The sequence below is a fragment of the Lactuca serriola genome, chromosome 5 (genome assembly GCF_051521515.1).
Source record: "Lactuca serriola cultivar US96UC23 chromosome 5, Lser_US96UC23_V15, whole genome shotgun sequence".
Classification (NCBI taxonomy): Eukaryota; Viridiplantae; Streptophyta; class Magnoliopsida; order Asterales; family Asteraceae; genus Lactuca; species Lactuca serriola.
This window is the reverse complement of record NC_136412.1, coordinates 84,910,531-84,935,608: the sequence shown is the minus strand read 5'-3', so window position 1 is coordinate 84,935,608 and position 25,078 is coordinate 84,910,531. Positions and strand designations below refer to the sequence as shown.

General features: G+C 30.8%; 3 protein-coding genes across 6 annotated transcripts; 1 reads left to right on the top strand and 2 right to left on the bottom strand.

Moving 5' to 3' along the window:
• LOC145049643 (uncharacterized) lies at window positions 1-2,760 on the bottom strand. The gene is made up of 4 exons (XM_078998024.1): window positions 1,602-2,760; window positions 1,112-1,470; window positions 560-613; window positions 1-477 (listed from the first exon to the last, which is right to left on the bottom strand). The coding sequence occupies exons 1-4, from the start codon at window positions 2,758-2,760 to the stop codon at window positions 1-3; spliced, it is 2,049 nt and encodes a 682-aa protein (XP_078854150.1).
• A 164-nt stretch (window positions 2,761-2,924) lies between these two features.
• On the bottom strand, window positions 2,925-4,157 carry LOC145049642 (uncharacterized). Its single transcript, XM_078998023.1, has 2 exons — window positions 3,976-4,157; window positions 2,925-3,861 (listed from the first exon to the last, which is right to left on the bottom strand). Exons 1-2 carry the CDS (start codon window positions 4,155-4,157, stop codon window positions 2,925-2,927), a joined length of 1,119 nt encoding a protein of 372 aa, XP_078854149.1.
• A 12,146-nt stretch (window positions 4,158-16,303) lies between these two features.
• LOC145052709 (lactoylglutathione lyase-like) lies at window positions 16,304-21,578 on the top strand. Of its 4 annotated transcripts, none has more exons than XM_079000570.1 (5): window positions 16,304-16,460; window positions 16,532-16,759; window positions 17,135-17,210; window positions 17,920-18,007; window positions 21,411-21,578. In XM_079000570.1, exons 1-5 carry the CDS (start codon window positions 16,380-16,382, stop codon window positions 21,412-21,414), a joined length of 477 nt encoding a protein of 158 aa, XP_078856696.1. In that variant the 5' UTR covers window positions 16,304-16,379; the 3' UTR covers window positions 21,415-21,578. The 4 variants fall into 4 exon arrangements, with proteins under 4 accessions (XP_078856696.1, XP_078856695.1, XP_078856697.1 ...); XM_079000569.1 differs by having other exon boundaries at window positions 17,905-18,007; XM_079000571.1 differs by lacking the exon at window positions 17,920-18,007.
• The last annotated feature ends 3,500 nt before the right edge of the window (window positions 21,579-25,078 follow it).

Genomic DNA, 25,078 nt, shown 5'->3' with positions numbered 1-25,078 from the left:
TTAATAGTCATTGCAAAACATACGGCCAAAGGAAACTGTCTTCTTGTGAATTTGAAGGGAATCTTTTTTTTCTGATGGAGTTAAAGACATTCTTGGAATAAAAGTTCGGTTTCCAATATTAGTTCCAGTTATTATACGTGTCTCAATAACACGTTTCCCCAATGATAACACCTGTAGTCTTGTGCCATTACATAAGCCGTTTTTCTGATCAATATTTCTCAGTAACATTACTGGAACACCAATTTTTAAAACTAACTTATGATTTGGTAAACCGGATACTTTAAGACCATTTAATACATCAGGAGAGTATAAATTTGCATCAAATTGATCATGGACAAATTCGGATTCACATATGCTGTCTGAACTTAAATATTCAACTTTATCTCCTGGAAACTTCTTAAGCAGACGGTCGTTTATTTCCTGGACAACTTCATTTTTGGAGCAAGTATCGCTCTTTCTTGGAAATAATCTATATCGCTATAGTTCTCTAAAATTGAAGGATATACAAACTCAATTAAGGAACCTATAGGATCATGTGAATCATTAATGAGAATATCACCTGAAATATCGATAATCGTTTCACCGTCGTTAGGACCACCAAGTTTTCCTTCTCCTATATCCAACAACCAATTTGCAAAATCTCTTATTTTTCCTATATTTGATTGATCCCTTCCAACAGTTAGCCTCATGTTTTTTGTTAATCTATGGACTTTGCAATGTTGCCATAAATATGAAGAACTCAAAGAAGCATTTACAATGTTCTGTCTACTGCCACCCGGAACAACATGTAGAATCTGTCTAAAATCTCCTCCAAAGACAATAACTTTCCCTCCAAATGGAATATTTGAGATGGTTGAATTTCCGCACCTTAACAAATCCTTCAAAGTTCGATCTAAAGCTTCAAATGCATGCTTATGGACCATAGGTGCTTCATCCCAAATTATTAAAGAGGTTTTTCTTATTAAGTTAGCCAACTCACCGTCTGGATTTATTTTACAAAAAGAATCCTCTGTAAGTTCAAATGGAAGTATAAATCGAGAGTGTGTTGTTCTACCACCGGGTAATAATAAGGAAGCAATACCGCTTGAAGCAACATTTAAGACAATATTACCTTCAGATCTAATTGCTGCAGATATTGTTTTCCATAAAAAAAAGTTTTGCCCGTTCCACCATAACCATAAACAAAGAAAACACCTCCTTTATTTTCTTGAACAACACTCATGATGTTTAGCAAAATGTTACGTTGCTCATTTGTTAATGAAAGAAACATACGATCATAGTCATTCTTTATAACGGGAATGTCGTAATCTAGCTCCTCGGTGATAAGTCGATTGTTTGAAGAAAAAACAGATTCAACATCTGGGTATGGCATGTTTTTGAAGTTTTTGAGAGTAGAGTTGTTTCGAAGTAAAATTTGTTCTATTTCGAACAAAGTTAAGATTTTAAGTTCATCTACTCCGAGTGACAATTCTGCACGAAAATATTAAATAATTAATAAAATATGTGTTCAATATTTAATAATTTTATTACTAAATATTTAATGGGTGTTGGATAATAAAAATAAATTAATTTAAAAAAAACATAAGAAAAAAATGCAATACCTGCAGACTTAAATCTTTGTCGTTGGTTATATAGAATTCCATCTGCCAGATATTCCCATGTATTTTCCCAAACGACCTCTGGTTTAGACATACTATTACACATCAACAATGTAGCAAATAAGAAGCGTAGATAAAAACCAGATCCATAATGACTTGCTTCTTTAATTGCCTCAATGTATTCCTTGTCATCATCTAATAGCCCGAGTGCATAACAAGCATCTCTAAAAGAAGAATGTGTTTCACCATTTACCGTGCGAATATCATCAAATGATGTTGGACCTTTTACTTTATTTAAAAGAATCCTTAAGAAATATGCTTCACCTAGTTTAGGTGAAACCGAATGAATTCTACCGATGGCTTTTCCTACTTTCCTTCGCTTCCAAAACCGACCATTTGATACCCAAACAAACTTTGTAGGAAATTCAACATATGTGAGTTTCCGTGCTTCACTGTCGATTGAATTACACTTCATCCAAGATGTGAACATTGAAGCCGCAACAGAAGGTTTGTCAAGAACATCATCAATATCATCGTCTTCGCCATATACAATCTGCTGTTGATTAGGAAGATGAAAAGGTAGTCTGAGAACAGAAGGATATCTGCAATGAACATCATATGTAAAAATTCGCCATGATGCTTCACATGCTGATAAATATCTACAATCGTAATATCCAGCTATTTCATCGACCGCATCGTTATTTTCACATTCATTGTTGGTTGGTACAACAACAACTGTAGCTCTATCAGGACCCTTATTTATGTATTTAAACAAATACTTTATAGAAGATCCCTGATTGCACCATTCAATATTAATATGTGTCTGGTATCTTTTCAATAGATATTTGTTGTATGGAACAACATTTCTATTATCCAACCTTACACCTGATTTTTCAACAAAATGACCATCGTTTCTTCGCCTATATAACGGAAAACCATTCTGATCAACAGACGAATGATTACAGAATTGTTTTGGAAAGTTTTTAGAACACCTTTTATCCACCATGCATGGACAATTCATATTTTCAGCTCCACATGGACCATGAATCATAAACTTATTCACAAGTGAATACAAATCAGGATCTTCAATTCTGTCTGGTATCTCTGCTGAAATTATCGGATCGATACATTCAACACTTGGTAGCTTGTTGTCAGAATGCATGAATAGACATATATGACTATGCAACAAACCTCTTTTTTGAAATTCAATGGTATTAACATATGTAAAAGAATTTGCCAAAAAAAAGAAAATGTAATTAGATTTTAAAAAATATTTAAAATATATTAATAAGATCAATGTTTTACAAAAATTTAATAAATATATTTTTAATTACATGCTTGAACTTTGCCGAAAATTTGATTCTCCCTTAAGTCTTTAATGAATGCATCAAGCTTGATCTTGAACAACCTACATAGTATATCAGGCCTGTCTTCTGGTTGAAGTGAAGTATCCTTAAGAAACCTTTTAATCTCAGGACATTTGGGATTACACGTAAAGGTTATGAAGAAATCAGGATATCCAAACCATTTACATAGTGACATGGCATCCAAATAGTTTTGCAACATATAGCGCGCACCACCGGTAAAGGACGAAGGTAATATGACACGTTGGCCGACATTCGAGATATCAGTCGTTCCCTGAGCTTTTTGGTTACGTAAATTTTCATAAGAATCACATCTAAGAACATGTTGTTGCCTACGTATGTAGTACAATCTCTCTGTTTCCATCATAGTATAGGCATCTACCAGAAACTGTTGAAACAACCTTTGTGAATTAAGTATGAGAGAGAACGAATGATCTCTGTATTGAATCCTATAAGCGAAATATTCTCTCATTGTACATTTCGCACGCTTGCTTTCAGTCGTAAATGACACACCTCTATGAAGAATGTCAACACTGTAACCATCATCCCCATATGGAAATAGCAATGGATATTGGAGAGGAAGGTACGAAGGATGCAATTCACTGATACGTTGTAGAGAACCATTTTTTGTTTGAAAGACGATGTCCCTCTTTTCGATTGAATCAGAAATGTCACCAATAATTAAAGCAGCAACCTCAGAAGCAGTCGGTAGGTTATATGTTCTTCCATCTTGCTCCCTTCTCCCGATAAGTCGTAATTTCATATCAACTTCTGGATTTTTCTGAAAAGTATCTCTTACCATCCTATAAGATCTAACCAAGACATTATTTGAATCCAACATCACCTTAATATCTTCAATAATATCACTATCAATTGATGTTGATTGATCCTTTTCCCCACTAAAATAAATAAATTTATACATAATATTAGTAATATATATATATATATATATATATATATATATATATATATTAATAATAATAAATTATGAATAAGAAGTTTGAAAAAAATACCGAAAACATCTTTGTCTATTTGTAATTTCGTTGTCAGTGTCATAAATGTATAACTGAGAGAATTTTGGTTCCGATCCTTTTGCTGGTAAAAGACTTCCAATACTATGATAATTTTGACCACCCAATCTGAAAATGTATGGAGCGTTTCCTCTATTGATTGAAGAATCAATTTTACCACCCATCGACGTAAAAGAAAACATTGAACTGTAATGTCGAATGTTTTTCATGAAGTGTTTGCTTTTTGAATCCATATTTCGGAACATTGTTTCATAAGTCGGGGGTGCTTTCTTTAAATCTGGAAGTTGAACTTTGCCGTAAGCACAACATAATGAATAATCTGTGTTCCCCTTTTCTTTACCTCTAATGGATTCATTTCTCCATAACTTTGCATGACATGTTTAACATACAACATTTTGATCACCATGATCCAAATATTCTGTAAAATAAAAGCATTGAATAAAATATCAATGAATTTTATAAGTATATACAACATAGTATTTGAAATGTAAAATGGATATTATTTTTTTGATTACCATTTGAGATACCAACTATAAGATTTTCATTGTTCACGTGATGCATATTTTCTACATCTTCTGTCAAATCAATCAATGGGATAGGGGATAAATGTCTTGTCTCCGTTTTTAATCTATGACATCCTGGATTTAACTTGATTGATGATGAAGAAGTGGTTACTGTAGATGCATTTTTTGATGTCATTTCATTTGAAAGTACATAGCACTGTCTTCTGTTTGGTATTTTGGGATTGGCATATTTATCGATACTGATGTTATCTGACCAAAAGAAATTATAATAAGTATAATAAATATATATATATATATATATATATATATATATATATATATATATATATATACACACACAAAATGGATAATAGTATATTTTAAAAACAATAAATAATTACCATTTGTAATGTTAGATAACGGATTTTTAACATTTGTAATGTTAGATAACGGAGTTCTAACATTTGTCAAGGAAGGAGAGTATTGTATGGTTGTAGTATGCATTCCAGGTGAAGTAAATGAATTGACATTTTGAGTTTGCCTAACAATGTTGGTCGATTGATCTGCAAATAACAACAACTTATAAAACTTTTAAAGATATGTATAAAACAAAGTAACAGTAAAACATAAAATATAAAATAATAATAGGATGTAGTTAATTATATTATTTAAGAGATGCAGTATTGATGTACTTGGAACGTTCAATGTTGTTTTCATTTTCTTCGATCTTTTATTTTCCAAATATATTTTTCTTTGTCTTCTTTTCTCTCGGGCTTGCATGTGGTACATGTTATTCTTTTTTTTCTGCATAAGAACACATAAGATATGATATGAAATGTGAAATTAGGTAAATAATATGATTATATAATACAATGGAATAAATAAGCGTACCTTTGTAAGCATCGGTTACCAATTTAGAAGAATATTGATTTGCAGGGGACGAAGTACTTGACAAATTATCTATTTTTTATGTGAATATATATGTTAAATATTTAAATAAACTTGTTTTTAGTTAAAAAATAAGAAATAATAATAATAAAGTAAATTTATTTGAAAAGTTACCTTTGTTAATTGAAGTATTAACCGTTGTAGTTGTTGAAGTATTAATTTTTGTAGTCTTTTTAGAACGGAAATGCATTGTATGTCTGCAACTTTAAAAGATAAATAATATTATTTTAAAAATTGAAATATTTAAGAAATATCAAATTAACATTATACGATGGATTATATAATTTTTTATGTATTTGTTTAATACAATGGTTTTGTAAATCTACAAATATAAATTTAGTGATGTATTATTTTATTAAAGAATAACTCAGTTTAAATCTTTTTAAGATTTTAAATAATATAAAATCGAACTTTATATTTGTTTATAATGTGTAAAAGTGTATTTAATTAAATATATTAAAGTTAACATGACTTTTGGTATATCCAAAGCTAAATATGGATAGAAGGGATCCAAATAATAGTCAATACCCACACTTACTGTCAGATGTGAAATGTGTTGTATATACAGAAAGAAATCAGGTCAAGAAATCGCAATAATCTCGCATCAACTCTCTTTTTACAGACATCTTCGTCTACACTCACTCTCTCTATATTTCTCTTTCTGTGTGTGTGTTCCTATCACTCACTCGCCAGTTAGCCCTCAACTTATTTCATCGATTCAGCCACCATCGGTTGTCTTCAACAACTCATGAAATGGAAACTTGAGGATTTCATCTACATTGAGCTATCCTCATACGACATAGTCTCCGTTTCCATGAGAATAGACGATCCTAACCCTGAATCTCCTGATTCTACTGCCTACCTCAATTCCTTCCCTGATGTGCATCACCGGTCTTCATCGTCATTTCGAACCTAGGGCTTATTTTATTTCGAATTTTTCTTTCCCCAATTTCAAACAATTAATTGTTGGGATGATATGAGGGGGTAAAATCCTAGTTCTTCATGGAAACCATGAAGAAAAAATCATTGGAATGAATGTCTATTTAAAACAGGTAACACATTTTTTTCCGAGTATGTACATATTTTGAATAAACTTGAGTTTGTGAAATCTGTTTCACAATAGATAACACATTTTTTACAGTATTTGCAGATATTGTGACAGATGAAAGAGATTCAAAAACCTTGTTTCAAACGATTAGAGCTTTAACAACTTGATGGAACTGTACCAGGTAAATAATATTTTCTTAGATTAGATGGCTTTTGATTGATGTTTTTTTTTTTAGTTTAGTTAGAATTGGAATTCAATTCTGTTCCAACACTTAGTTGCAAATGAGTATGGAAATGGAATACAATAAATCAATTGACTTTCAATGTTCATAAATAAGTCCATACAGAAACCAATGTTATTATAACTCAAAAGACTAACCTGGTATATGAATATTGAAATCTTGCAGGAAGTAAGAGGGCTTTAAAATGAAAAGCAGTTAACATCTGAACTGAAATGAGGAATAGAACTTCTATGAAGCAGATTGCTGTAACTTTGAGGAAATAAGAATTGCATATCCAATTCAAAGACAAAGAAGACGAATGAGGATTTTCAAAATGATTGCTTTCACGTTATGAGGTATATTTAGAGATATAACCTTATTCACATAATAATATCTTTATAATATACTACCAGATTTTATGAATTTATTGTTGTTGAATTTTTATTGGATAAGTATATGTTCCTAATTTTATGAGATTTAATAGATCACAAATTAATTACATATTAACATATGATTTGAATTTAATAAGGGATTACCGAAATTTAGGCTACAAAATAAAAATAAAGACTAAAAATCATAATAATTAATCATAACTTTGCAAAAAGTTTATTTTATACAACATTGAATGTTATCTGTAACTATATCATGGTTATTTTTAATCCATTTTTACTTTATATTAAAATACCATTTGTATTATAAATACATTGCTATAAAATGCTTTCAAAATGCAATTGTTGCAACATTTTCACCTTACTAAAACAATCCCATTTTGACCAAAATATGTTCGGTTTATACAATTTTTACCAAATGCCAACACAAGCCATATGTTTACGAATTTCACTTTGTCAAATTGTCTCATTTTGACAAGAATGTGCTCATTTTAGTCAATTGTACTTGATATAAAAATTTTCGTTTAAAATGCTATAAATTGCTTTAAAATGCTCTTTTTGCATGTAAATCAACGTTTTTAAAAAAACCATTGTCACCTTATGGCAAAACAACCATTTTTACCATAAAAAAGTAGAATGCCATAATAATTTGGAGAAAAAAATAAAGTACAATGCAATAATAATACTTTGTCGTTTATTATAATGTAGGATCGATAATAATAATAAAAAAAGAACTCCATAATAATTTGGAAAACAGAATAAAGTAAAATGGTGCAATTAGGTAGGTTTCAAGATAATTCCGTAATAACAATAAAAAAATTAAAATATAATTGTCAAATTTATCAAAAAAAAGCATCTAAATGACTAAATTGACAAATGTATTATTAGTTCAAGAAATTAAATTCATGATCCATCAAAATGTTAGACACTAACGTGACCAAAATAATAAGTAAAATTGCCAAAATGTAAACATAATCTTCCTTTGTTCATTGTGTTACAAGTTTTTTAAAACTTTATATCATCCTTTATTGAAAGCTATAGGTTCAAACAATTTATTAATTTATTAATTTTTTTTGTGACTACGTCAAGTAGAGTTTTGTTCAATTAAAGTATGCTTATGACAACATTCACATAATTTAGAAAAAATGTTAACTATTACGGTTCTACATAATCTGGACACAAATGCAAATCAAATCAAAATTGAAACAATGCCTTAGTTAAACTTTTAAAAGAAGATTATATTTAATTGAAGAGATTTTAGCTTTTTATCCCCAAATCAAAATATCTTTTAAACCAAAGCATCATCAAAATATATAAAGCGTGTGTTAAAATCAAAACCAACTAACTTGTCCATTTTAAAACAATAAAATATCCAAATATATCCAAAACAAATAATAAATGACATCCTTAATTTCTAAAAATAAAAAGCATACCAAACATTCAAAATATCTTTAAAACCAAAGCAACATCAAAATATATTAAACGTGTGTTAAAACATAAATTAACTAACTTGTCCACTTTAAAACAATAAAATACCCAAATATATCCAAAACAAATAATAATTGACATCCTAAATATCTAAAAATAAGAAGCATACCAACCAATCAAAATATGTTTAAAACCATAAGCAACATTGTCTATATAGTAAATGTGTGTTATAACCAAAACCAACTCACTTCTCGACTTTTGGAATTAAGAGTGGAGTTTCCTCTCCGATTGATTTTCTTTTAGCCTTAGTTGAACTTAAATCATCTCCAGAATCAACGTCATAAATGTCTTGGAGGTTGCGCTTCAAATCAGTTGATATTTTGCTAGGTCTTGTTGCGGTTGATTTATCAACTGTTGATGGTGTAAAGCTTTCATCTGTTTGTGAGATGACATCCTAAATTTATTTTAAAAAAATAAGTATTTAATTGGAACAATTAAATATAAATAAAACTTAAGGAAAGAAATTGAAAAACCTTTTGAACAGGCTGTACAACATCATCTGATTCCAAAGGCACTTGATTTAAGGAGACAGATTCAATACTCTACAAAAGTAAATGGAAATATGTTAATCGTTATGTGTTTACATAGTCAACAAATATAATTGTTGAACCCTAAAATGTTTTGTACCATAAGTTCTAATTTACTTTCCAATTCTGAAACAATGGATACATCTTCTGTAAGCTTGAGAATGGTGTAGATATTATTATAGTTGTTGACATTGTATTTTGTAATATCTACAAGAAAAGCAAACTTGCGGTTTTTCAACACGTTAAGTTGCATTGGAAATAGTGCATCACTGTCTCCAGCCTGTAAGAAGATTTTTAATAAATATTAACAAATTAAATGTCTTATGATATTAATATATGACAACACAATATACCGCTTCATGTATCTTTTTCAACTCATATGCACTTATATCTAACAACCTCTTTGCTTCTCTATCAAAAAGAGTCAATCCGATGGTGCCAGTACCATCTTGTACGTTGATTGGAATTATATAGCTTAAAAAAACAATTAGATAAATATAAATTATCTATAATGTTTGAAAGAATTAATATAAATATTTAGGTGTTTACTTGATAATTGTACGAAAATCCGAATTATTGCAACTTGGATCTTTACACTGAACAACAATAGTTTCTGTAATTTTCTGAGGGTTGGTATACGAATGATTGTGTCTTGGAACTGAAGTTATTTTTTTCCACATTTGTAGCATGCTTCGTAATACCAGTGTAGATTCTGTCTTATATTAACGATTGAAGCAACTAACAAAAATTTCATTTCCTGTATTTAATAGCATCTAAAGTTAGGAAAATACATAGTGTAAAAAAAGTAAAAGGATATCAAACAATGCATTCTACCTTCAGCGGTTCTGTGATTTCACAAATTGTTTTTAATGGGAAAGTACCCTTAAAGTCATCTATATATGAAGAAGAGTAGCTTTGGAGTGAAGTAATGTTTTTTTCAGATTTACCAAAATTGTCATCAGATTTCAATCTGTAATGTTTAAAATGATTTCATAAATCATAGGATTTGTGTTAGTCTAAATTAAACAAATAACATAAATAAAAAAATAACCTTTTCTTGTACTCATTAATTTCAACAATGTCAGAATTTATGAACATTTTGGTTACTTCAAAATGACTTTTAGCTTGACCGACTCCTGTAATATTAAAATAGCAAATCAATAACTATTATAGAAAAGCAAATATATATATATATATATATATATATATATATATATATATATATATATATATATATATATATATATATATAATATGTGAATACAAACCATCCCAAATGTTAAGCTTAACAAACTGCATCACTATAACAACACAATTAACCGTCGGGTTCTCTTTTAGGTATTGTGACAGCTGGTATGCTTGAGTTCCAAAGATAGTAACCTTAAGATGTACAGACCTAAATAAACAATGAAAATAGTTAATACTATTAAGCTGTGATTTAATTAAAGATAAAAAACAATTAAAAATAATATAAACTCACTCTATGTTGCTAAGTGTGAGTTTGATATAATGCTTGGATGCTACAGGATTTGATGTTTCAAGCGGTCGAACTGAGAAAATTTGTCCAATAACATCTACACAAGAATAACACAAGTTATAGTATTATTTAATATTAAAACATTAAAATAAAAAATGTATAATAAAGAACACAAGTCAAAAAATAAATTGGAATAAAATTTAATAACTAACCAAAGAATGCGTCCCGTGGGCATGTTCGTTCTATGATTGAATTAAAATCAATAAACATAAATCCATTTACTGGTCCGGAAAAGTCATCATATTTTTTAAGGATACTTTTCCAATCCAAAGTTATTGTTTGCTTATGACCTGTATAACTAAAACCATTAAGAACAGCCGCCATATTGGGTTTTATAATTATATAAGTGTCATTTTCCTTTAATAAATGACCAAATCTGGAGAAATTCTGATTGAAGACACGAGAATGGTATTGTGTTCCCTGTTCAATCAAATAAATAAGAATAATGTGTTTGTTGCAACATATGTAATATTGAATGGAACACAAAAAATATAAGAAATACAACAAACCTCCTCGTCCATTATGATCATTTCAATTGAACAAACCGTATTATTTCTTGTAAAGTTCCACATTTTCAGCACGCGTATCTTGATGTGTGAATTATCATCAATTTGATCAATGTTTTTTAGGTAAACTTTCTTCCCTATATTCATTTTCTGCAAAACGATTGAAACCATATAGAAATGTTAGCAAATACCATATTTGTAAATTAATATATGCAATTATATTATATATAACCATATACAAATGTTAGCAAATACCATATTTGTAAATTAATATATGCAATTATTGATTATATACAAAGACATAGTAAACTGGTTACTATTTAGTAGAAATATAGGAAATAAGATAACAGAAAAAAAGTGTTTGAGAATTTGTTGATTGTGTGGTTACTCTTTTCTATTTCAATCGAAACACAACATTTTATACCGAAATTGCCCCTGCAAGTTACAATTAGATAAGATGACAAATAGTAATGACAAGTTAGATATCATGAATTAGTAGTCAAATGTTTTTTTTTATAATCCATTAATGAAGTATACTTTTAATTGTTGCAGATTTTTTCAGTTTTAATTATTGACTTTGACCTTATATGAAAATGTTATGGATGGTAGAATTCATTTTTACTGAAAATAGTTTTGTAATTTATAGATAATAGTTTTGCTTTAAAACTGAAAATATTTTGCAAACGTTGATGATGAGACCAAAATTAAAAAAGTTTTTAAATATTGGACAAAACACAGAAAATATAAAACCACAAGAAATTTTTTTGTAATTTACATAAAATATATTCAAATACAAAATTGTATTTGTGCTTTGTGACTTATACTATGTTTACTCTAAAAACAGATCATTTTTTTTAAAAAAATTTCGGTACATTTTCAAGGGTTCAAATCTCTAACCGACTACTATGCAAGTAGGTTCATTATAGCTTCCATTTCAGACTGTCCCTGTCTACACAATCAAAATGGTTTCCAGAAGTTTAGATTTCTTTAAAAAATTGGTAGAATTAATCAAGATTACAAGTAAACATACCATGATTCGTGGAACTACATGTGGTACCCTTTTATATATATTAACCACGGTTAATATATATAAAAGGCTAATGCCAAGAAAACACTTTTATTTTCACATTGTACTTTGAAAAAAAAAATACAAATTATACCATTGTATTTTCAATTTTTTTTTTCTTATTAATATGTTTGTAGTGTAACTAAGTTAGCTTAGTTGATTTTATTTAAGCAATTATACTGTTTAAACGGGGACTGTTGTTTATACATTCAGTATACAATAATGAAAATCAGAGTAAAAAAGTATAATCATAAATGTCATAAACATAAAAAAACGAATTATGAAAGTAATTTTGGTATGTTAATTCATTGTCAAATGTAAATAATGTAAACAGTAAACCTGTAAAGTTTTTAAAGTGGAAGAATTTATTACATAAACATCAAAACTATGAAGAATATATGTTGCTATGGGAATTCTTACAAATGCATTAATTTAGTTTGCTAACCTTGTGTAGTGGTTGTTGTCCTCGAGGATGAATATGCAACAAATGATGAGAAAACGAAGGAAATTATAAGTCGGACAGAGAGAAGGATTGAACACCGTTTGTAAAGAGTTCTCTGAAGCAGAATGGCGAAGAAAATAGTAGCGTAAACAATGAATTCTGCTATATATTTTGGTATATGATTTTATTGGGTGAGGATTTTTTGGAATTTATTGGCTGGATAATAATTATCTTCCCATTATATTAAACAAACTTCCATATTTGCATTGGATTGGATATGAACGACTTTTAAATTTCAAATTAACATTTCTGCATAATCATCTTTACGTATAGTTTTAAAATTCTACAGATTTTTCGGATTTCATTATTTCTGCATTATCATCTTTACGTATAGTTTTAAAATTCTGCAGATTTTTCGGATTTCATTATTGACCTTGACTGAATAAGAAAATCAACTGGAGGGCAATTTGGTAAATGTGTATGAGGAAATTAAGCGGGAAAAAACTGTATAGGGATGCTGGAAGATTGACATGTGGACATAATGTACTCTTTTATTAGGATAGGGGATATTAAAAAAGAAAAGGACTAAAACTGAAATTAAAATATAAAACGAGGGACCACAAATGTAAAGTTGATGTATATTGTTGAATTAGAATATATTGATTTAATAGTGGTTGTGGTTTTGACTCTAATTACTTGGGTGGTTTTGACCCAAATTTTGGGTGTCAACACCTTTTCGAATATATGATTGATAAATTTGCATAAAAAACTTTAGATATGAAACAACGACCAGAGCAATAAAACCTCGTGTGAATGATTCCTTCTATTTATAAATGAAGGGTATTATCGTCTATTTAGTTGTTTTTTTAGTTTTAATGATTTAAAATTATAAAAAATGATTATTAAATAATAAAAAATATTAAAAAAAATAGATTTGGGTAAATTTGATATTTTAAAACATTAATAAGCGTAAATATGATATTTAAAGTTTAGGTCAGGCGAATACAATATTTAGTCGTTTAAATAAGGCATATATGAAATTTTTCCAAACCATATATTCTAGGAATTTTGGATTATTTAGAGACATGAGTCTAGATGATGTTATCCACTATTTTGGTCATGCCTGACTACATCTAATAACTATAGATTACTCCCTTTTAAAAATATGGCGATAAAAGAAAAGAAAGTGCAAGCAACGACTCCAAAAACCCGCTAAACCCTCAACTTTGGCGGTAACATGTCAATCAAAATGATGTTTTATAACGGTACCGCTTTTACCTTCCTGAAAAACGCAGCCATCAATGGTCGATTATGTGCGCCTAACTTAATAATTTTGGAATTAGCTAGATTTACCTTTTTTATTTAACAAAAACTACTAATTTTTTTTAGTACACACGGATATACATCGCAACATAATCACAAAATTCAAAAACCATTACAAATATCTTCTAGACAAAATTGCAAAAATGGTCCCCGTGGTATGCATTTTTTTGGGGTTTTAGTCCAAACCCCGATTTTTTTGGCTTCGTGGTCCTTTTGAGCTAGTTTCATTGTGTTTTTGGTCCTTCTGAATAGTGAAATGACTGTAATACCTTTGGGTTATTTATTTTTCATTTATTTTTTTCATTTCTTTCATTTTTTAAAGTCTAAATACATATTTATTTATTTAACTAATTAAAAAAAGTCCCTCTCTCTCTCTCTCGTATGTGTGTTTGTTTATCTCCGACGAGGCCAAGATAGCCCTAGGTATCTCCTCCTTCTTTCTATTCTTCTTCTCGTCACAAGACCCTCATTCACAGACATCGCCAGCATTCCTCAACCCCTCTTCTGTCGATGACAACCTCCTCAGCACCATCGATTGCTGCTACTTTATCTTAGATTGGAAACAGCCCCGGTGAAGGAGTTTCAGACAAGAAAGAGCTCGTCGGAATCACCGACTGGATAAACTCCAACCGCTTCAACCACCCTCTCAACCCTCCTACTTCATCGTGATAGCCCTATGTATCTCCTCCCACTTTCTATTCTTTTTCTCGTCGCAAAACCCTAGCCTCCAGCATCGGTAACTAGCAGCGGCTCTACAAACCCTAGTAGAGACGGCGATTTGTGGTTTCTAGCACCACACCACCTCAGATCTGTGAGAGATAGAAAGAGAAGAAGAAGAAAAATGGCGTTTCAGATCAATGTGTGTGTGTGTGAGAGAGAGAGAGAGAATCGATTTTTGGGTTTTGTGTGTGTATGGTGGACGGTGGTCGAAAATAGAAGAAGACAGGAGGGTAATTGGTGGGCGCTTCTTCTTCCCCATTGAACAAATCCGACAGGGACTGTTTGTGATATGGGATTGCTTCAGCTGGCAACAGTGGTGATCAGGAGGTGGTTGGGTCGTCTTGCCATCAAAATAAAGGGGATAAAGGGGGTGGAATCGAGGGTGGCAGCAACTATGGTTGATGTTACGTTTTTCCGATGTGTGAGAGAGAGAGAGAGAGAGGACCCAATTAATTAATTATTTTCTTTTTCATTTAAATTAAAATGAAGAAACATAAAAAAAATATCAGAAGGACATTTTAGTCTTTTCAGTTTTCTAAGCGACCAAAAACACAATGAAACTAGTATAAAAGGACCACGAAACCAAAAAGTCAGGATTTGAATTAAAACCCCAAAAAAATACATACTACAGAGACCATTTTTGCAGTTTTATCTATCTTCTAATATGTTAATTGTTTCTTTGGTAAATTTACTTAGAATATTTAACTTTTAAAAATAATAATACGTTCAACAAAAGGGTTACAAACTTTCCAAGGCAATAAGCTATAGTCGTTCAAAGATTAAAAAAAAAAATAATTAAAAAAGTTCCAGCATCGGTAACTAGCAGCGACTCTACAAACCCTAGTAGAGACGGCGATTTGTGGTTTCTGGCACCACACCACCTCAGATCTGTGAGAGATAGAAAGAGAAGAAGAAGAAAAATGGCGTTTCAGATCAATGTGTGTGTGTGTGAGAGAGAGAGAATCGATTTTTGGGTTTTGTGTGTGTATGGTGGACGGTGGTCGAAAATAGAAGAAGACAGGAGGGTAATTGGTGGGCGCTTCTTCTTCCCCATTGAAAAAATCCGACAGGGACTGTTTGTGATATGGGATTGCTTCAGCTGGCAACAGTGGTGATCAGGAGGTGGTTGGGTCGTCTTGCCATCAAAATAAAGGGGATAAAGGGGGTGGAATCGAGGGTGGCAGCAACTATGGTTGATGTTACATTTTTCCGATGTGAGAGAGAGAGAGAGAGAGAGAGAGAGAGAGAGAGGACCCAATTAATTAATTATTTTCTTTTTCATTTAAATTAAAATGAAGAAACATAAAAAAATATCAGAAGGACATTTTAGTCTTTTCAGTTTTCTAAGCGACCAAAAACACAATGAAACTAGTATAAAAGGACCACGAAACCAAAAAGTCAGGATTTGAATTAAAACCCCAAAAAAATACATACTACAGAGACCATTTTTGCAGTTTTATCTATCTTCTAATATGTTAATTGTTTCTTTGGTAAATTTACTTAGAATATTTAACTTTTAAAAATAATAATACGTTCAACAAAAAGGTTACAAACTTTCCAAGGCAATAAGCTATAGTCGTTCAAAGATTAAAAAAAAAAATAATTAAAAAAATCAACATATACGTCTCTCGCCATCCACCTCACAAAATTAGTTCTCGCTTCTTGGAATATGGCGGCAGTAGGAGCTTCGTTCAACCATGTCTCAAGAGAATCCTCAGATATCGATCGACTTGCAAACTTCTACCAAGAGGTCATAATTTAACATCTATCAACTCCAATTTTTTATTCAATTTACTTTAACTCTGTTTCGATTTATCGCAGATATTCGGATTTGAACGAATAGAAAGCCCTAAATTCGAATTCAAGGTAATATGGCTAAGGCAATCACCATCTTTCTGTCTGCATCTGATCGAAAGGAACCCAAACACGAAGCTACCAGAAGGTCCATGGAGTGCTACCGATGCTGTTGCGGATACTAAGAACCTTTTCAGAGGCCATCATCTTTGTTTCACTGTTTCTAATTTTGACTCCTTCGTCAAAACCCTAAAGGTATCTTATTCTTACTCTCATCGCTATTCTTAATTGATTCAGTTTCAATTATCACCAATTTCTTTTCAATTCAGTGACTTATTTAGATTTTCAATTAACGTATGATTAACTTTGTTAGAATACCGATATATGCATATGCTTGAATTGGTGAAAATCTCGTTTTTTTGTAAAATTTAGTAAAGATGTCAATGGTTGCATAAATGATAAATGGGTAATATGTCCATTTTGATGCATAAATTGTTCAAACATTAGAATTAGAGGAAGTATAATATTGTAATAAGAGTAATGTCTGAATAAAATAATCTAATTTATAGTCTTAACAAGGCTTTGGAAATTACAATTTCTAAATTTCATGTTTGTGATTGTGAAATCCAGGAGAAAGGTATTGAGATACATGAGAGGACTCAACCGAATGGAAAAACTAAGCAAGTCTTCTTCTTTGATCCTGATGGTGAGTTTTACAAATATATCTCTTTGAGTAAATTACATGAATGGTCCCTATGATTTAGGGTAATTTGCGCGTTTGGTTCCTAACTTATTTTTTTAATTTGGAAGGTCCCTACTGTTTGTTTTTGTTACGCGCTTGGTCCCTATCTTATCTAAAAAGACTATTATGCCCTTGATTTTTTTAATTTATTTAAATAAACACACCCTTAATCCCAACCCCTCACCTTACCTCACTTACTCCATCATTTTTTTCTTTTTAAATAATAGTCTTTTTAGATAAGACAGGGACCAAACGCATAACAAAAATAAACAGTAGGGACCAAACGCGTAACACAAACAAATCATAGGGACCTTCCGAGTTAAAAAATAAGTTAGGGACAAAGCACGCAAATCACCTCAAACCATAGGGACTGATAAGTTAAAAACTAACTTGAAGATCGATTAGATCTTTAAAACAGGTAAAGTAATGTAACAGAAAATAATACGAACACAAGAATGAATCAAAGATGTCGAATGATTAATCAACAATCCTCAGAAGAGCTCGATAAAGAACTACTACTGTAGAGGATTAAAGGGTTTACAAGAACGATGAAGAAAATAATCTATGAACTATCGTAATCGCTATCGTCTTCTTTTTCGTTTTTTATCGTTAACCTAATATGCATGCAAGCACATTAATTTATACTAAACCCTATCAGCTCACGGTTGGACAGACCCAAACCGGAGTACAAAACTTGGACTATTAACCGAGCCCAATAGACGCAATACAAATAAATCTGCTACCCAACAGGGACCATTCATGTAATTTACTCTATCTCTTTGTTATGTTTAATTTTTTTTTTATTTTTTTTCCTTTTGTTTATATAAATGATTTTAAAAAAATATTTAAGAAAAGAACGATATATAAGAATAAGTTGAGGATGGAAAGAGGTCGTTAAACCTTTCAAATATATAATAAGTAAAACATAATTAACAGTAGATTATGTTTAATTATACATAAAACTGCATTTTTCGTTTGTGTAAATGAATCTTTATACGTTTTTATAAATTATATGCATGAAAATGAATATGTAAAAAAAATTAAAAGAGGATTTCTAAAAAAAAAACTAATGTTGATCTATAATTTTTAAAACTAAAACAGAAAACAAATACAATACATTTTGATACATTGTAAAGATTAGTATTTCTAATAAGAATAATTTTTAAAGAAAAAAATTCAAATAAAAGAGTGATTCTTCAATTAGTATTTGAGGCTAATTTTATTTTTTTTGTAAAATATTTAAGATAAAATTACCTAAATGTATTAGTATCAATAATATTCAATATTGGTCTTATTTTGAACATATCAAGTTATCAATGAAATCTTTTCAATGGTATAATTCACTTTGTAATAATACTTTTGAAATTTTGTCTCATTTTTATTTATTTATTTTTGCAATTTTTGCAATTTTGGTCATTGTATGAGGTTTTGTAACATTTTTGTTCTCTTCTTCAAGTAGAATGACTATATTTTTGTACTAAAATTGAAAAAATCATTAGAGTAAATTACACAAATGGTCCCTATGGTTTGGGGTAATTTGTGTGTTTGGTCCCGAACTTATTTTTTTAACTCGGAAGGTCCCTATAATTTAGTTTTGTTTCGAGCTTGGTCCCTAATCAACATAAAAAGACTTATTTGCCCTTATTCATTTCTTTTATCTTTTTTACATTCTTAGTTATTAAAAAATATTAATAAATATGTTGAAAAAAAATGAGTTAAATATTTTGGTTCTTTAGACTGAAAAAACAAAACCATCCAACCCCTCCTTCCCCTTCATTGTGTTATGTCACGGAAAACAACCTCCGGCCACCATCACCACTAACCTCCGACTACCACCATCACCACCTCTGTAATTGGAAAAACACCGCTGATGTTAAAATCTAAGAAAAAAAAACATTAACCCAAAAATCCATTCACGAGATCAAATCTATTCAAGAAATCAAATCCAAAAACCCAGTAAAAAAATCAAATCATTATTACTTGGTTACCAAAAGTAGTCAAATTACTTGTTTTAATTCAAAAATGATAAATAATATAATAGAAAATAAAAATAATATTAAGGGTAAATCAGTCTTTTTATGTTGATTAGGGACCATGTTCGAAACAAAACTAAACTATAGGGACCTTCTGGGTTAAAAAAACAAAGTTAGGGACCAAACATGCAAATTAACTCAAACCACAGAGACCATTCATGTAATTTACTCAAATCATTATTACTTGGTTACCAAAAGTATTCAAATTACTTGGAACATGGATAAAGAATGGTACACAGTACACGAACCTTAACAAATGACCAAATGTCAAAGAGAACTTTTGGATCAAAATAGCAAAAATTAGATATACTTTTATACTAAAAGTATAACATGCCACATCAACACTACTTCATTTTTGCCATATCAACACTACTTAGATATTGAATTTGAGTAGGATATAAAATGAAAATATATATAAAAAAAGTGGTGTAATATTAGGTTAGAGGGAGTGGTGCCACTCGTTTTTGCCACATCAACACTACTTCATTTGTCATGCCATTCCACGCCACACTTTTTCTTTTAGTTTTTGGAACAATTTATTTTTGATAAAAACTAAACATTTCATTAATTTAGAATAAAATTACATAAATAAGTTAAATTAAAAAAAACATAAAAAAGATTAAAAAAAGCTATAAGTTATATTTTTTTTTTCCGGATTTTGACATTCACTGACAAAGCTAATTTCTGCTCTTCCTTGGTGAAGTTACTTAAGTCTTGCATTAAAAGCTTCACGTCACGAGCTTTTTTCTTTCTTACGCTAGTTTTCTTGAGACAACTCCATGTATTTTGTCAAATTTGCATTTAGGCCCCCGATCTCTGATCTTACTTTGTGTTGGTCATCGGAAGTTAACGCTTCACCTTTGCACTTGCGTCTAACCTTGTCCCTTTGCATTGAATGGGTTGGCGGTGGAACCTCAACGGTGTCATCAAAATTAAGGTCGATCCTGACACATGAGCATCCCACGTAGTGTAGTCAGATTCAGATGTTTTTGACCTTTTAGAACCTCCTATATGTGCTTCGGATGCTCCTATGTCACCATTTTTGACAATCTTTTACAACATTCCAAAACTCAATATGTTTCAAAGTTTTATTGTGTTCTTTTTGGAATATTTCTAACGCCTTGTTGAAAATGGTCGCATCATTTTCACCACTTGTCCAATTGGCATTCCAAGTTTTAAATAAATCACCAAATACCGTAACCCCTGAATACCATAACCTCTGGTGTTCCCCCATTTCGTGTAGATCGAGTCTTTGTTGTGGTAGTCTCATTGATTCATTTCTATCTGAAAATGTTTAAGAACTTGCCTCCAAAAAGTTTGACATTATTGGTTGTTGTCGAACTTCGGATCCTACGAACAACCTCTCTTCTATTGGGGGCCTTCCCTTTTTTTTGGTTGGGATTGGAATTGGGATTAATTGCGATTGCGATTGCGATTAGGGTTAAGTTTCTTGATCTCATTCATAGGGATCGAATTTGTTTGTGGATTATTAAGTGAATCAAGATTGCATTGGATAGAAACCAAAATTCGGTCTCATACAATGTGGTGAATAGATAGGTTGGTTCATTTGTGGATAATATAGTGATTACGGGTTTGGCTTGTTTCTTGTGATTTTTTTTTGGTTGTTTGAACATTTGGGAAGATATAGTTTTTACTTGTAATTTCAACTGTCTTAAGTTTTATTGTAATTACCTTCCAACTAAATGAAAATTTTAGTTTTATTTAAATTAGTTTGTTTAAATAATAATAAAAAAAACGACTTGTTGCATGGCAAACCATATCCTTAAATCAAAAAAGCATTTAAGTGGTGTGACAAAAGTAAGGTGATGCCAATGTGACACCAAAAATAACGTGACATGGGTGACTTAATGAAAATGGAATATAGGATTTTGTGTCGAGTCATAACTTTTTTTGAAATCTAATATCATATAATTTTTTTTCAAGTGTGTAATTATTTTCTGGAATATTTGTTAAACTATCATTTATCTGAAATCTTTTCCAAACATCAAGAAAAAAAAAGCATGGCCTAAAGTCCTATTTGTGTGAAGTGAAAAAAAAATGTCTCCATTTTTGTCGATGTTCTTTTTTGTACGAAATTTGCTGGACATCATGTGTCGATATCCCTTTGCAGGTAATGGATTGGAGGTTGCTAGCCAGTGATGACCTAGAATAGTGACTTGGATCTGTCCTTTTTGGTCTTTAAAACAAATATAAACATTATGTATTTTAATCATGTAATTAAAAAAAAATCAAAATAGTATGATGTTTGGTTAATAAGAGCTTAAATATTTCTCCATAACATGTTTGTTAATGATGTTATCGAAATTAAAGTGTTTAAACCTAATATGTGTAAATTAGGTGTCTGACATGAGCTCTACTTACATAAGAGCTCATTGATCCTATATTGAAATTAGAACTCTCACAATGTTGGTATTTTACAAGTATATTATCTCATGTATGACCTTATAGATGGTCCTATGACAACATATGAAGGTAAATCATAATACCACTAATGTTAAAAAATATTATGGCGACTTAGGTTGTGTTTGACGCATTATAGTTAGCTGATAAACTTGCTTATTTTTCAAGTTTATTTTATGTTGTCGTGTTTGGCATGTCAAAAAGTCGCTTATAAGCTAGCTTTTTGAAAAGTTATTTAAACTAGCTTTTTTAAAAATTTCCGAATACATCCTTAATTAATTATAGAAAGACATATTTTTACATGCCCTATCCTTAATTAATTATAGAAAGACATACTTTTACATGTCATTTTATGTAATTTTATATATTTCAGTTAGTTTTTTAGCTAGTTTTACCAAACGTTATTTTTTATTAGATATCAGCTACTTTTTTATTTAACAACTAGCTTTTTAGCTATCAGTTAACTTTTCAGCTAGTCTGCCAAATATAGCCTTAAAACTTAGATTTTATTCATGGATTATTACTTTTTTTACCATGTTTATTAATTGGTTCTTAGTCTATTTGTTTTTAACCAAAAACATTGAAGAAAAAAACAAAAAACAAATATAATACCTATTTTAAGTGTTTCCAAAATTTAAGAAAATCCATCCAAATAACAACACATTTCGGATTTTTTTTTGAACGGCTGAATTTAAATTGAAAGGAAACTAAGAAATAGGTAGAAAAAGAGATTAAAGAGTAATGGCAACCATTGGATTTTTAATCCAACGTGTCTAACTTAAAAAGACATTTTAAAGATTCTAAATGATAACCGGTTGGAAGAAAGAAAAAAAAAATAACATTTTCAAAGATCATATTTTTACGTTATTTTTTGTTGTCAAAACATTGCATTCTGGTTATTTCAAAGCTAGTACCCAAATTATAGTCATGCAAATGGCTTCGATCACCAACTTTCTAAAACTCACCTTGTGTTGATCACATCAATCTATATCTATTTCACAGGGTTAATGTGAAATGAGCTCTTCATATATGTCATTTGTTTTACAACATATATTTTATAATTTTTTTCTGAGTTTAACACTTCGTATTAGAAATTTAAATCTGTTGTTTGTAGTGAAAATGGTCTTTGAAGACCCCTATCACAAAAAAAAAAAAAAAACCTTTAACAAATATGTTTTTTTATAGGAAATTTTCATAAAAATGACCGTAAATTTGTTTTTTTTATTGATTTAACCACCGTAAGATTTATATATATATATATATATATATATATATATATATATATATATATATATATATATATATATATATATATATATATTAACCAATACGAGTTTTCTTTTATTTTCAAAATAACAAATCCATAAAACTTTCAATTCTATTAAAGCCACGAGAGTTTGAATATTGTTTGATTTAACCATTTGAAGAAATTTTTATTTTCGACTTAACCATCGAAAGTTTGAACTTTTTTTAACAAAACCATTATTCACCGAAAAAATTAATTTTCTGTTTGTTATTTACAATTCACTAATGGAAAAAGACGTAGATTGATTTTTCTGAAAAATAGAAGAAACTTTCAATGGTTGACGACGGGCATAGGGTGGAGTCTAACAGACAAAAATGACATACATAAATTACGGACAGAAGTGATGGACAAAATGACGAGCAGAAATGACGGACAAAAATACATGGCCCAACGTGTAGGCCCAAAATGCATGGCCCTCACATTTTACTTCTATATTTAATTGTGTCACACTCATACAATAAGAATATATATATATATATATATATATATATATATATATATATATATATATATATATATATATATATATATATATATATAGTTACTTGTTCATCATAACGTGTTGGTTGAACATATGATAATATCTTGAGCTAAAAGGTGATCACGATTCAAATTGATGAACAAATTCTCCACTTAATTTGGATGACAGATAATTATATCTTATAAATAGCGAATGTTTGCATTCCGGGAAAAGGGCAAGAAACTCTAATACCCAACTTTCAGCTTTGATCGACTTTTCTCGTTGAAAACTGACTTTATCATCAGAGTGTCATCTCGGGTCCCCACCCGAGATTGTTTAAGGTATCACCAGAGTCAAGGCTGGACGAAGGACAGAGCGAAGATTCGTGGCAAGTCTCTTTATCTCAACTGTCTTGTAAACCCATGTATTCATCATTGATACCATCCGTGGGACCCTGAACAAAAACCACAAAGGAAAATATGGCTTTTAGATTAATATCCCATCGTTTCCTAACTTGGGAGAACGACTTTTTGTAACCAACATCACTTCTCGGGAGATCGACTTCTTCTCGTCGATAACTGAATCATCCAACGTAACACCCACCACACCATTATGACCTCCACGGCTGATTGTAAAGCCCACACCCACGCCGATGCCACGATACTCCATGATGCCAATAGTAATGCTCGCACCCACGACGATAATCCTCGGAAGTAGAACGAGACTAGATCTTGGAACAATCCAAGGTATGATGACCCCTGGAGCATAACACATGGTATCCTCAAACATAACAAACACAATCCAAGGTATGAACACACCAACTCCGTTCCATCCATATGACACATCAACTCCAATGACGTTCTTCACACCAGGCATGTCTGCTCCGGTAACTATGCCTTTCTCAATAAATGGAAGTGCAATCCACATCCTGAACCAACCTCCTATGTATAATGAAAACTTTACGTCTCTAGGAATGAACTTTCCTATTGCAAGACCTAATATGGAAATAAGCCAACCACTGCACATATCTTATCCTTCCCATGCCAATCACTTTGGGGGGGGGGGGGGTGCCATATCTTAACAACTTCCCATTCCACAACATACCCTTGGTTCAAATCAGCCAATCAGTGACAACTGCCTTCCCCGTTCAAGCCCAGTTTCTGGGTTTCCCCTACCCAAATCACCCTTAATACCAATATTATGCTACGCCTCTGCTTCCTTAATCTCAATCGGGACACTTATACCAACCCTTCCATCCTCCCTTCCTGGGCATGGATGACACCAACCAACATTAATACCAATACAAATACAGAAGATCCTCAACTTCCCCGTTTGTAGCAGAGATCAAGCAATAGCAATTACCTGCTGGTACCTATTTGCTAACCATGAAATCATATGATGGTTCTACAGATCCGGAGACCATATCGAGGACTATAGATGGATGATGAAAGCCCATTAACTGGAACCATGCTTTTGGTGCACATAATTTGTCACCATATTATCCGGACCAGCGAGATCTTGGTTCAAAAGTCTGTCATCGGGGAGTATTAGAGATTTTGAGCCCTTAGAAGAAGAATTTATGCCCCAACTTTATCCAACAACGAAAGCTCAC

Bases quoted from the DNA above. Each gene is read 5' to 3' on its own strand.
- LOC145049642 (XM_078998023.1), bottom strand. From the start codon at position 4,157: ATGGGTGGTAAAATTGATTCTTCAATCAATAGAGGAAACGCTCCATAC. The intron at 3,862-3,975 runs GTATTTTTTTCA...TATTTATTTTAG, and splicing joins AATAGACAAAGATGTTTTCG to TGGGGAAAAGGATCAATCAA.
- LOC145049643 (XM_078998024.1), bottom strand. From the start codon at position 2,760: ATGCATTCTGACAACAAGCTACCAAGTGTTGAATGTATCGATCCGATA. The intron at 1,471-1,601 runs GTATTGCATTTT...ATTTTCGTGCAG, and splicing joins ACAAAGATTTAAGTCTGCAG to AATTGTCACTCGGAGTAGAT. The intron at 614-1,111 runs GTAATATTGTCT...TGTTGGATATAG, and splicing joins TGCAGCAATTAGATCTGAAG to GAGAAGGAAAACTTGGTGGT.
- LOC145052709 (XM_079000569.1), top strand. From the start codon at position 16,380: ATGGCGGCAGTAGGAGCTTCGTTCAACCATGTCTCAAGAGAATCCTCA. The intron at 16,461-16,531 runs GTCATAATTTAA...GATTTATCGCAG, and splicing joins TTGCAAACTTCTACCAAGAG to ATATTCGGATTTGAACGAAT. The intron at 16,760-17,134 runs GTATCTTATTCT...TGTGAAATCCAG, and splicing joins CCTTCGTCAAAACCCTAAAG to GAGAAAGGTATTGAGATACA.